The sequence below is a fragment of the Gopherus evgoodei genome, chromosome 4, assembly GCF_007399415.2.
Source record: "Gopherus evgoodei ecotype Sinaloan lineage chromosome 4, rGopEvg1_v1.p, whole genome shotgun sequence".
Classification (NCBI taxonomy): Eukaryota; Metazoa; Chordata; order Testudines; family Testudinidae; genus Gopherus; species Gopherus evgoodei.
Window position 1 is genome coordinate 124,462,651 of NC_044325.1, and position 13,005 is coordinate 124,475,655.

At 54.7% G+C, this 13,005-nt stretch overlaps 1 protein-coding gene across 1 annotated transcript; it reads left to right on the top strand.

Annotated features, from left to right (window-relative positions):
* Positions 1-3,529: 3,529 nt before the first annotated feature.
* On the top strand, positions 3,530-12,459 carry SLC15A3 (solute carrier family 15 member 3). The gene is made up of 8 exons (XM_030560896.1): positions 3,530-4,258; positions 5,742-6,025; positions 6,126-6,291; positions 8,220-8,315; positions 9,166-9,334; positions 9,549-9,707; positions 10,122-10,280; positions 10,668-12,459. Exons 1-8 carry the CDS (start codon positions 3,695-3,697, stop codon positions 10,817-10,819), a joined length of 1,749 nt encoding a protein of 582 aa, XP_030416756.1. The 5' UTR covers positions 3,530-3,694; the 3' UTR covers positions 10,820-12,459.
* The last annotated feature ends 546 nt before the right edge of the window (positions 12,460-13,005 follow it).

Sequence of the window (13,005 nt, forward strand, 5' to 3'; positions counted from 1 at the left end):
AAAACTAGCTAGTGGAAATGGGTTGCAGGCCGCGTGTCAGGAGCTGACCCCAGGATTTGCAGGGACCTAATACCCAGACCACATGTCAGGATCAATCTGGATCCCCAGGGATTCCCCACACAGGCTGTGCACCAAGATTCGCACCAGCATCCCCAAAGACCCATGCCCAGAATTTGAACTAGGATTCCCAAAGACCCTGCGCCCAGATTATGTGTCTGGATTGGCCCCGGGATGCCCAGGGACTCCCTTACAGGCTGCTTGTCAGGATTCACCCCAGGATACCCCGGGACCCCGTGTCCAGGCTGCACCTCCGGATTTGTCCCAGGATGCCCAGGGACCCCGTACTCAGGCCACGTGTCCAGATTGGCCCTAGGATGCCCAGGGACCCCGCATCCAGGCCACATGTCCAGATTTGCCTCAGGATGCTCAGGGACCCCGCACCCAGGCCACATGTCCAGATTTGCCTCAGGATGTCCAGGGTCTCCATTCCCAGACTGTGCATTAGGATTCGCTCCACGTCCCCACCTGCAGGCTGCGTATCAGGATTCACCTCGGGATCCCCAGGAATCCCACGCCCATGTTGTGCATCAGGATGTGCCCCGTGATTCCCAGGGACTCCATGTGCAGGCCATGTGTCAGGATTTGCACTTGGATCCCCAGGGACTCTGTGACCAGACTGCATGTCCACATTCACACTGGGATCCCCAAGGACCCGATGACCTGGAGCAATGACTTTCTGGTCACATGCCCTATCTTGTCTCAAAGCAGTTCCATCTGCCATGGCCCATTCAGCCTCTAGGGGGATCCTTCCCCGGCACTTGTGTTTGCTGCTCATGCTATTTCACCACATCAGTGGCTGGGTGGGCATATCGCTCATGCTGGCGAGGTTCTGGGCGTCCTTCAAGAAGCAGAGCCAGTGCCCTCCTAGGATTGCTGGTCCTGTGGGATTGACCCGAAGGGGTGCTTCTGACAGCTCTTTGGTGTGGGCGGCCCAGCAGTGAGCCTAGCAGGAGCCCTGTTTGAAACCTGACTTTCTCCCGCTGGCATTCCTGGCATAGCATTCCTCCTGTTCGAGCTTCGGGCATTCAGCACCATTATAGCCACTTCTTGGCCTGCCATCCACCAAGCTGGGCAGAGATTGACTCTAGGGCTTCTGAGCCAGAGATCCCAGGGGAGCATCGCAAGATGCACTGTGCTATTTTGACAATGCTAAGCACGGCTCCTTCCACTCCCCCGGGGCTTTCTGCTATCGAGTTTGTTGCTATTCGCTCTGACGTTCCTGCTCACCCACACCTGACTGTGGCTAGCCAGGGCTTGATGTGGGGCAGGGAAGCATCTGTCAAAGGGAGCTGCTGAAATGTCACACTCATGACACCTGGGGCATTGGCGACCCCTCACCCCGCTGTGCCTCAGATAGCATCAAAACACGCGCTCTGTTGAGCTTTACCGGGCTGCCCTCTCAAGGAGGCTCACCGACATGGCACAGAGATGCCCTTCACAGCTGGGAGAGGCATGGTGCAAGGGAGATGGGGGTTCCCCATGGGCTATTTACCACTGCCCTGTGAAATAAGGAACTCCACCACAGAAAACAGACATAGGAAGATAAAGTTAGGTCATATTTTGGCCTACTAATCTTGATGATAGTATGTCTCAAAGTCTGGGTGTAACACTCTCTTCTAGTGGGTTTTTATACCTCTGTGCCAAAGGAGTTCTTCTCAATTTTGAGACATAAGCTGCGTGGCTGTGGTATCAATGTCTATTAACTCTGAGTGTTGTCACATGAGCATTGAGTGTTTTTTCAGTATTTTTTTCCCCTCCCCTGGAAATATTCCTGTTGGTTTCTGTCCCCCATTACCCCTTGTTAATTGAGAGGAAGAATTTGGTTTCTTCAGCTTTCACCTCAGAATGGATGGATAACTTTGCTGGCATTTTGCTGGCGAGAGAGGGTACCTGCTGCACTATTTACCCATGGGGGGAGGGGGAAATCAGGCAGGATGGGAGAGGTTAGAGTTGGAAAGACTTTAAAAAAAACAGAAGGGTCTGATCCTCAACTGGTGTCAATAAATGTCGCAACACTGTCTTCAGTGTAGCCATGCTGATGTGAAGCCACGGAAGGTCTGGTCCTAGGCTTGCTGCTTCAGGGCATAAGCCAACCTCTAATGGGGGCTGGGAAGATGGTGGTCCTACAACTATCAGCAGTGAGAGTCTTGGACCTTCTGAAACAGCTGGCACTAGCTGGAGGCAGCACAGATGGCTCCCCGCCCTGATCCAGTATGGCGATTTCGGTCCTCCTAGGGAGTCTCCTGTCTGTTGGCAGAGGAGTTTGGAATGGTGGAGTGCATTGGACTTCCATGAGACGAAGGAGGTAGGAAAGGCCCTTTCTGAAGAGCCAAAGCTAGGGGCACTGGAGAAACATACAATCTGCAAACCCCATGCGGGCAGAAGGGAGGAAAAGGGCTTTATGGGAGCTGGAAGGCCAGGCTACATACTGCCAGGCTTTTGGCAACGACACCTACCCTGTGTTCTCACACCAGGATGGGGCCGTGCAGCATTCAGGGTGGAAGCCCCACTGCAAAAGGCTCATCTGCAGCTCCATCGCCACCTAGGTGTAATGGACCTGCGGATGGAGCTGGAGGTCCCCTCTGAGCTGAAAATCTATGGATCGGCTTGTCAACTATTCTCTGGCCCCTCCCCCAGGGCTCTCCAGAACTCCTAGGAGACAACTGGGAGTGATTCAGGATGGTTATTAGTTAGATGTCTCTCATCAGGAGTCCATTGTTTGCACATAACTCAGTCTTGGGCAGGAGCTATTAGAACGAACTATTGCTTCCTGTGTGCCAGCATTTCCTTTGCTACAGGAAAGTTTCTTTGTTTTTTTGTAAAAGGAGTTTAACATCTCCGCCGCGATAAGCTATTCATTTCAAGTTTGGGATGGGAGACCCCGTCCTCTGACAGTCTCCCACCAGCGCTTCCACCCCTCTTGGCTTTAAGCAAGCCAGCTGTTCTTGGGGGTAGTGGGGCCTAGTGGAAAAAGCACTGGACTGGGACTCATGAAAGATGGGGTCTATTCCCAGCTCTGCCAGTAGCCTGTAGGGTGACCTTGTGCAAGTCACTTTGACCATATGTGCCTCAGTTTCCCTCTCTGGTGCTAATGATAGTGAGTGCCTTTGTAAAGAACGTTGAGATTCCTTGATTGAAAGTGCTAAGTATGCTTATTAGGCAGAGGGAATCATCTTGGGAGAAGACTGGAGCGGGGGAAAGGAGAGTGAAGGGAAAGTTTGGGGAAGGGTTGGAAAAGCATGAAAAAGGGTGTCACTCATGGGGAGAGGGCGGGGCACCGATTCCCTGAGAAAGGGGAACCCATGGAATGGAAGTTTCATTTCTGGGAAGGAAGATGTCATATGATGTCTCCATTCAGCAGAGAAATGGGGAAGTGGGAGCTGGCCTGAGAGATCAGAGAAAACACGCCCAGGAAGGGTGAGACAGAGTCTGCGAGAGCAAGAGACAGAGAAGGGAAGGCAGAGGCAGCCAGAGCTACAGGCAGCCAGAGATTGAGAGGGGAGGACGGCCAGACGGAGCGTGGGAGGGGAAGGCTCAGGACAGACGGAGCAGCAAGGGCAGACAGACAGAACACAGGTTGAGAAGGCCAGGGGGAGCAGGAAGGTACCCGTGCAGTGCCCAGGCAGGGCAGTGCATGGCCCGGGATGGTACCAGAGGGGAGCACCGGCCCCTGCTGGGGCAGGAAGAGGCCCTGGCCGGGGGCTTATGGAATGCCTTCGAGGGCCGGAAGGCAGCCTGTGCAGCCGTGCTGCTGGTGGAGATCCTGGAACGGGTGGCTTTCTTCGGCATTGTCTCCAATCTTGTCCTCTACCTCAACAGCAGCAACTTCAATTGGGGGGGGTCGCAGGCCTCGCAGGCTGCCCTGCTCTTCCTCGGTGCCTCCTACCTGCTCTCGCCCATCGGGGGCTGGCTGGCTGACGTCTACCTGGGCCGCTACTGGACCATCACGCTAAGCTTCCTGCTCTACCTGGTGTCGGCCTGCCTGCTGCCCGCCACGGCCTCGTCAGATGGGCGACTCTTTCTGTGTGGGGACATGCCGGTCTACCAGCTGCAGCATCCCTGCCAGAACCAGAGTGGGGAGTGCCAGCAGTCAGCACCCGGCCACTACTGCGCCCCTCTGATGTACACTGGCCTGCTGCTGCTGGCACTGGGCATCAGCTCCGTCAAGGCTAACCTCACCCCCTTCGGCGCCGACCAGGTAACAGGCACACCTTTCCCCTCCATCTCCTCAGGGTCAGCAACCTGAAGAGCAATACATCCAGTACACCAAGGGTTACACACACACATACACCTCCCCCCAAAGAGATTCCCCTGGGCAGGACCCTCGCCCCAGCTGGTGCCAAAGGGTTAACGTTGCACACACATGCATGAGCACGCATGTGCATACACATAGGCAATGCATATAATGTGCATGCACAATCACCCACAATGCATGAAATGCACACCTGTGCATACACAGGCAATTCATGCAACATGCACATGCACATAGAGGCAGAGGCAATGCATGCAGCATGTGCATGCGCACACACACAATGCATGCAGACACACACAAGTTTGCACACGCGAATACCCATGCACACAGGCACACACATGCAAATACATCTGGCACACTCCTGCAAACACACAGAAGCAAAAGTATATCCATGCAAGCAGCCATGCAGACAAGGGCACACGTCCCACCCACGAGCTTGCACACATGTGAGAACACATTTACATGAACATGCACAAGCACACACATATGGAAATGCAGGCACAAACAGGTCCACCTGTGTGCATGCACAGATTAATGCTTGCACACGTGCACAGAGGGTTGGGGGGGGCTTTCCCTATCATGTTGTGGGAGAGGGGGCTGTTTCTTTTCCCTCCCAGCAGATGTTGGGGTAAAGTCTCCTCTCTACCATCCCAGACCCCAGGAACAAGCCAGAGTTTCCAGGCTTGGCTGGGGGCAGGGAGAACGTCCCTGAGTCAGGATAATCTCATTTCCCAGACCACAAGGGGTTAATCCTCCCTGTCTCCCCCCACCCACTATAATGGGAGATGAAGGGTCTAACTAGGGGAAGGGGATTGTTTCTCAGATCCATAGGAAACGGGGGTGAGGAGTTAACCTCTTATGGGCTGTAGGGGGGAGACTGTCTAGCCTTCTTTAGGGGGCTGCCTCCCAGCTCTCCTTCCCTTTGGGGAGCCAGCCAGAGTCTCGACCAGGCAGGGAGGCCCAGGGGGTGCTGTTGCAAAGGGGCACCCTGATTGGGTTGGTAGGAGAGAGGATGGGAAGGGCTGGGGAAGGAGGGAGCAGGAGGTAAGGAAAGGGAGACAGGATAGGAAGGGGGAGGCTGGGCCTAGGTTAAGGAGTGGGAGGGAGGGGAGATGAGTCCCTACCTCTGTGTTTGTGGCTTAGTTTTGGCCTGGCGCTCCCTGCAGGTGAAAGTCCCTGGGGTGGGCAGGGTGATGGTAAGAATCCCCTGCCTGGCCGAAGGTCTGCCTGGCTCCCCAAAGGGCAGGAGAAATGGGAGGCAGCCCCCGCCAGGGATCTAGAAATTCTCTTTCCACAGCCCATAAAGGGTTAACCCCCCTCTTTTCCTTTGGGACCTCCTCTTCCCACAGTGGGGACAGGGGACGAGGCCCTGACATGACGCAGCGGAGCACAGCCTGGCTCACGCCATCCTGCCTTGCGCTCCCTGCAGGTGACGGACCGTGGCCGCGATGCCACACGGCGCTTCTTCAACTGGTTCTACTGGAGCATTAACATTGGGGCGGTGATCTCACTGCTCGTGGTGGCCTTCATCCAGCAAAATGTCAACTTCCTCGTCGGCTACACCATCCCTGTGGCCTGCGTGACCCTGGCCCTACTTGTCTTCCTCCTGGCTGCCCCCACCTTCGTCACCAAGCCCCCCGTGGGCAGCCAGGTCTCTGCCATGCTCAGGCTGGCCTTCCGGGGCAGCTGCTGCAGCCGAGTGCGCCGTATCAGGTAGGGTCGGTGCTGGTGGAGCCCAGCTGCCCCCATCCCCTTTGGGGCCATGCCCATGCTGGCCTCCTCATGCCATCTGTGCTCTCCCCTTTCATTGCAGGCCGGGCGCTCTCCAATCAGAAGCTCAGGGCGCAGATCCTCTCCCTGATGGCAAATCTCAGCCCCGGATTCCTTCACCCAAGGAGGATCTTGCCAACTTCCAGGTGATGGCCAAGATCCTGCCGGTGCTACTGACCTTCATTCCCTACTGGATGGTCTATTTCCAGGTAGGGAGCTGGTGGAGCAGCAGCACCGGGCATGCTGTTGCATAGAAAGGGTTGGCAGTGGGGTCAGCATCGAGCCATCCTCATGAAGCTTGGAGCTGAGGATCAATACCATCAATGCTTTTGAGACCCTCAGATCCTAGGGTGGTGAGGGCTGCAAACAGGAGTGCTGCCTCCAGAGTGCCCCCTCGTGGCCAGGAGCAGCTCTGCCTCAGTGCCCCTGAAATAATTAACAAAGGCTTCCTCCAAGCTTTTACCCCCCCCCCCTCCCCCCCACCACGCGTCTGGCTTCATCACATGAGCAGCGCAGAACAATCAATCAAGTCCATCTGCACAAGAGCTCCTCAGCTCTGGCATCTGCTGCCAATCCCATTGGTCCGAGTCTTCAGCCAGCAGCTATTCCCACCCCTCCCAAGCCCAGGATCGGCGCCAGGACTCTCCCTCAGTTGTCCCCTCTCGGACTCCGAGAGGCCAGCAGCTCATCCGCTTATCTCAGGAGTGGGCAGATTACGGCTTGGGGGCTGCATCCGGCTCTTCAGATGTTTTAATCCAGTCCTCGAGCTCCCGCTGGGGAGCAGGGTCCAGGGCTTGCCCCACTCTGGTGCTCCAGCCAGGAGCGAGGTTGGGGGCTTGCCCCACTGTGCGTGTGCTGTGGCTCCACACACCTCCCATAAGTAGTGGCATGTCCCCTCTCCAGTTCTGACACGTGGGGCAGCCAGGGAGCTCTGCACGCTGCTCTTGTCCCAAGCGACACCCCCACATCTCCCATTGGTTGGGAACCAAGGCCAATGGGAGCTGCAGAGGCGGTGCCTGCAGACTGGGCAGCGCACAGAGCTGCTTGGCCATGTCTCCATAGGAGCCAGAGGGGGAACAAGCCCCTGCTTCCAGGAGCTGCTTGAGATAAGCATTGCCAAAGCCTGCACCTCTGACCCCATCCCATGCCCCAACCACCTGCCCCAACCACCTGCCCCAGCCCTGATCCCCCTCCCACCCTCTGAACACCTCGATCCCAGCCTCCTGCATTCCCAACCCCTCATACTCAGCCCCATCCCAGATCCCACACCCCCAGCCGGAGCCCTCACCTGCCCCCGCACCCCAACCCCCTACTTCAGCCTGGAGCCCCCTCCTGCACCCTGAACTCCTCATTTCTGGCCCCACCCCAGAGCCTGCACCCCCAGCTGGAACCCTCATCCCCTCCCGCACCCCAACCCCAATTTTGTGAGCATTCATGGCCCTCCACACTATTTCCATACCCAGATGTGGCCCTCGGGCCAAAAAGTTTGCCCCCTCTGCCCTATCTTCTGCTCTCCTGGCCCGCCCCTGTTAGCTCAGCAGCCTTCTCCCTCCGCTCACCTCCCAAGTCCTCATCTTGTGAGTCCCAGAGGAGTCACATGGCCCAGCTTCACTCTCCCCACCTGAACCATGTTCCAGGTGGGGCTGAGACCCATTTCTCCTTAAAGGGCCAGCCACCTGGAACAGGGAACATGTCCATTCCTTTGAAAGATTTCTTCCTCATTTCCTTCCTCTTTGGTTCACCAATTCTAAAGAACAACAGTCACTGGCAGCTGGTAGGACCCATTAACCCTCTCTTGGGGGCCACCCTCACATTGCTCCGCCAGTCCTGGCATGGCAGAGTTTCCTGGGGTAGGGTGCTGGGGGTGTGTGTCAGCCCATCCCCTCCTGCTGGGTGTGTCTGTCCTACCTCAGTGGGATAGGAGCAGGGTTCAGTTCCCATGGGGGCCAGGGCACGCAGTGGGGATGGCAGACAATGACCCCAACTCAAGGGGGCAGAGGAGGGACAATGCCACTGGCGGAGTGGAGCAAGGCTGAGTGACATCACTGGAGTGGATGATGATGTCCCAAGAGGGGTGACGGGGGGAGGGATGGCCCATGGATCTGAGCCTCAAATTGATCTCCCTGTTACATTCCAGATGCAGTCAACCTACTATCTGCAAGGCCTGCACCTTTTCATCCCCAACATCTTCCAGCACAACAGCACAGGCAGTGGCGTGGGCAGCAGCTACACGGTGAGGGGTTGTGGCATGCAATGGAGATGGCAAGCAAAGGCATCAACTCAGGGTCTGAGTGACATTGCTGGGGTTGCTGATGACACCCCAAGAGGGGGTGATGGGGAGAGGGCTGGCGCCAGGCCAAGGGAAGAGACCATCTTGAGCAGCATGGGTGAATCTTGCTGCCCATTTGAGTAGGGTGACATCCCCAGCCTAGGCAGGGAAGCGGATCCAGGATATCACCTGCCTCTGACAGCACAATCCCTCCTTTGTGAGTGGCCCAGCGTGAGCGGCATGTGATGCTGGTTGTGGTCACCAGCAGGCTGGAGATAGAACAGAAACTGTCCCAGCTGCTTCTGCTTTTCCACAGGCCCCAGGCAGCTGGAGGGGAGCAGGGTACCAGGAACAATTTGTGTAGTGGGGGTGCAGAGAGCCATTGAACCAAACTGTAAACCCTGTATATGATGGAAACCTTTTCCAGCCAGAGGACGCAGCAGCATCCTCAGCACCCCTAGTTCCAGCACCTATGGCGGGGAGGGGATGGGGAAGCAGGGCGGGAGAGTCAGGGCTGGGGGAGGTAGGAGATGCAGAATAAGGATTTTCAGTTGCTGTAGAGTTATTTCTCAAGGGGATGCCTGGTCCTGTTAGCCCAAGGACTGGTTCTGACCCACTTCTCTCTCCTTAGATCCCCAGTGCCTGGTTCTGTTAGCCCAATGACTGGTTCTGAACCAGTTCTCTCTCCTTAGATCCCCAGTGCCTGGTTCTGTTAGCCCAGGCACTGGTTCTGACCCAGTTCTCTCACCTTAGATCCCCAGTGCCTGGTTCTGTTAGCCCAAGGGCTAGTTCCGACCCAGTTCTCTCTCCCTAGTTCCCTGATGCCTGGCTCCTGTTAGCCAATGTGGTGGTCCTGCTGGTTCTGGTCCCGCTGAAGGATCGAGTCATTGACCCATTCCTGGTGAGACGGAAGCTGCTGCCCTCAGCGCTGAAGAGGATGGCTCTGGGCATGTTCTTTGGCCTCGCCTCTATCATTGTGGCAGGTAATGCCTGATGGCCAGGGCTGGTGGGTGGGAGGCTACTGCCCAACGCCAGGGCTGGAGCTGACCAGCATTGCGGGGGGATCCCAGAGGATGGCCGATAGACTCTCCCTGCCCTGAAATCAGGGGCCGATGGGGCCTTGCTCAGGTGGGGCTGACCCCTTCTGAGCGTGTGTGGGGGAGTGCCACGTTGATCCATCCTGCCCCTCCTCGGCAGGCACCCTGGAGACCAAGAGGCTGCAGTATGTGAAGAACAACCAAACCATCTTGCAGCACATCGGAGAGGATGTGTACTCTGCCGCCACACTGCCCATCTGGTGGCAGATTCCGCAGTACCTTCTCATCGGCATCAGTGAAATCTTTGCCAGCATTCCAGGTAACTGTGCTGGGTTTGTGCAGCGCCTAGCGCGTTGGGGTCCAATAACAATAAGGTAGCACGGGTGAGATGTGAAGCGCCAGGTGCTGGGGCTAGACTGAGCACATGGAACGGGTCTGACTAATAGCCCCTAGCACCATGCTGGGTGGGGCCGAAGAACAGCAAATACAGCTGTATCTAGGAAGGTGGTGATTGCCTCTGATTTCATGAAGCTAAGCAATGCAAGGGTTGGTCTGTAGGTAAATGGTGACTGATAGGTTCAAGGCAAGTGCTTGGGTTAGGGCTGCCAGCTCATCAATCAGCGGGGATGGTAGCAAACAGCGTGTTGTTTGATCCCATCCCCTGGTGGCTAGAAGCAATGTTTGTTTGCCCTAGTATTATTGAGGTCCCTCAGAGCTCTCTGCTCTTCCCTAGGACTGGAATTTGCCTACTCAGAGGCCCCCAAGTCCATGCAGGGAGCCATCATGGGGCTCTTTTTCTTTATTTCTGGCGTGGGCTCGCTCCTGGGCTCTGGGCTGCTGACTCTTCTCTCAGTGCCGGAGCATGGCTGGATGCACTGCCCCAAGGACTATGGTGAGTGCGGGGCCCAGGGGCGTATACAAAGCAGAAGGGAGAGATGCAGCCCCTCAGCAGAGCTGGGGGTGGGAAATGTCTCCCTGGGGCCGACAGGGGCTGCTCGAGGCAGGTTGGAAGATAGATCTGTTCTCCACTCTCAGGCCTCATCATCCCACTGCCAGCAGGGGGAGCTCTCCATGGAGGGGATTCTCCTGAGAGTGCCAAGGGGGAAAGGTCCATGGGGCTGGGAATGTGGTGGAAGATGGTGTCTACTTGGTGCTGGGTTAAGCTAACTGTGTAGGGAGAAACGTGCCCTGGGCTAGGGTTGCTGCAGGGTTTAGAGGTGGAGGGGCCTGCCTGGTACCAGCAGGGGGTGCTCTGACAGCTCACCCCTTGTTTCCCCAGGGAATATTAACAATTGCCACATGGACTATTACTTTTTCCTCCTGGCTGGGATCCAGACTGTGACCTGCATGCTCTTCTTCTGGATCTCTGGCCGCTATGAGAGGCAGAAGCAGCCCAACTGCTGTGTCTGCGTTAGCCGCGAAGGGGACTGAGGAGACCGCGCCCCCCTCCAGCTGCCCCTTTCTGCTCAGTGATTTGCGTGGCTTGGGCTGGTGGATGGAACTGCTCCCATGCAGGACAGTTGGGTCAGCAAACCTCCCCGGAGAAGTGGGAGGAGGGATGCCCCTAGTAGGGCACTAGGGACTCTCACCCATAAGGCACCCACAGGAGGCAGGGACAGACTCAAGGGAGAGGGGGACGCCCTAAGGGGCAGAGCATCCTCATGGCTCACTTGGGGGCTTACTCTTTCTCCTTGTCAGAGACCCTTGGGAAACATTGTCCTGCCTCCTTGGCTACCCCCAGGCTCTAAGATCCACCCTCCAGTGCCCAGAATTCCTAAGGATGCCTTCTCTTGCCCGGGTTTTGCTATTCAGCAGGGTCCTGACATGGCTGATATCCTGGGACGGGCACCAGTAAGGAGTTAAATCAACAGGCAGAAGGCACTGGAAATGAGGGGTTGGGGGGCTGATTCCCAGAGCCCAGGAGAGGGTGGAAGATTTGCCCCATCCTATGCAAGGGAAAAATCTCCTTCTCAACCCCTGCTAATGTCAGGGCTCAACTGGGCAAAGGCTGGATACAATCTCAGAGTGGCAAACCTGCTGGCACCACTGGCGGATGAGACCTCAGAACTGACATGATCCGTGTTACTCTGCATAATGCTAAATGGGCTCTGATGGGGAGAGGCCAGCGGTGGTGGCTTGTGCCTGGCTGTTCTCTGGGGGTTGGGCCAAGTGGAGGTGTTTGTAAAGATGGAATTTTAGAGCGGGGGGGCTTTAATTTATTCGGGGGAGGGGTTGTTGGCTAAAGGTGCTCCAAGCCACCAGCATGCAGTAGAAAAGACAGAGGGATGAATGCAGTGGCCCTTAAGTGCCCAGCCGGCATCTATGATTTTATGACAAGTGAAAATAATGCAGGGAAAAGCACGGCAGATCTCAAAGCAAAAACGTGTTCCTGTAAAAAACAATACTCCAATGAAAAGAGATTTCTGTAAACGAACAAGACTTGCCCCTGGAGCCTTTGCAACCCAAACACTGCGGGAGAATCTGAAATGGAATGGACTGTTATCAATGATGAGGATTGCATTTCTCGGCAAGGGTCCATTTCCAAACAGTCTATAAAGGGTTGATATGTGATGGCTGGCTATTCTAAGCAGGTTAAAGACATGACCAGTGTGTGCCAGAGCTGCTCACGAGCACATCAGCAGAAGATACTACAGCTGGTTAAGTGGTTAGTAAGATTATTATGAGTACTGTTGGGTGCCTCCTCACCTCACCTTCATCCAACTCAAAGACAACAGATAGCTGGAGGAACACCAGGAAACAATGAGGCAATATTGCTCAGTGGTCTCAGTGCACCGGTTGGCAAGTTTGTGGCAGGCATCCTGGCAAAGCAGAGTTTGAAAGGAGGATAATGCAGATGGTTATAACAAGTAGCAGCCTGGGAGAGAGCACAAAGGTGCTTGTTTGAAAATTGACCAACTGGGCGCTTTCTGCTGGCACCACTGGCAGAGAAGTGCGGGCCAGAATGGACGAATGATCTATAACAGATTAATAGGGCGGTCAATTAATTGCAATTAACTCAAAACAAATTAACTCAATTTAAGAAAATGTGATTCATCACAATTTTAAATCATATTTTTAAACAATAACAGAATACCTGTTTAAATTATAAATATTTTGGGATGTTTTTCTACATTTTTAAATATATTGATTTCAGTTACAACACAGAATACAAAGTGTACAGTGCTCTCTTTAGATTTTTTTGATTTTTTTTACTGTGCAAATATTTTTAAACAAATAGTATTTTTCAATTCACCTCATACAAGTACTGTAGCTCAATCTCTTCATTGTGAAAGTGCAATTTACAAATATAGATTTTTTGTTACATAACTACATTCAAAAACAAAACAATGTAAAACTTTAACGCCTACAAGTCCACTCAGTCCTACTTCTTGTTCAGCCAGTTGTTCAAACAAGTGTGTTTACATTTATGGGAGATAATGCTGCCCTCTTCTTATTTACAGTGTCACCTGAAAATGAGAACAGATGTTCACATGGCATTTTGTACTGACATTGCAAGATATTTATGTGCCAGATCTGCTAAACATTTGTATGCCCTTTCATGCTTTAGCCACCATTCCAGAGAACATGCTTCCAAGACTGACTGGACTTGTAGGCTC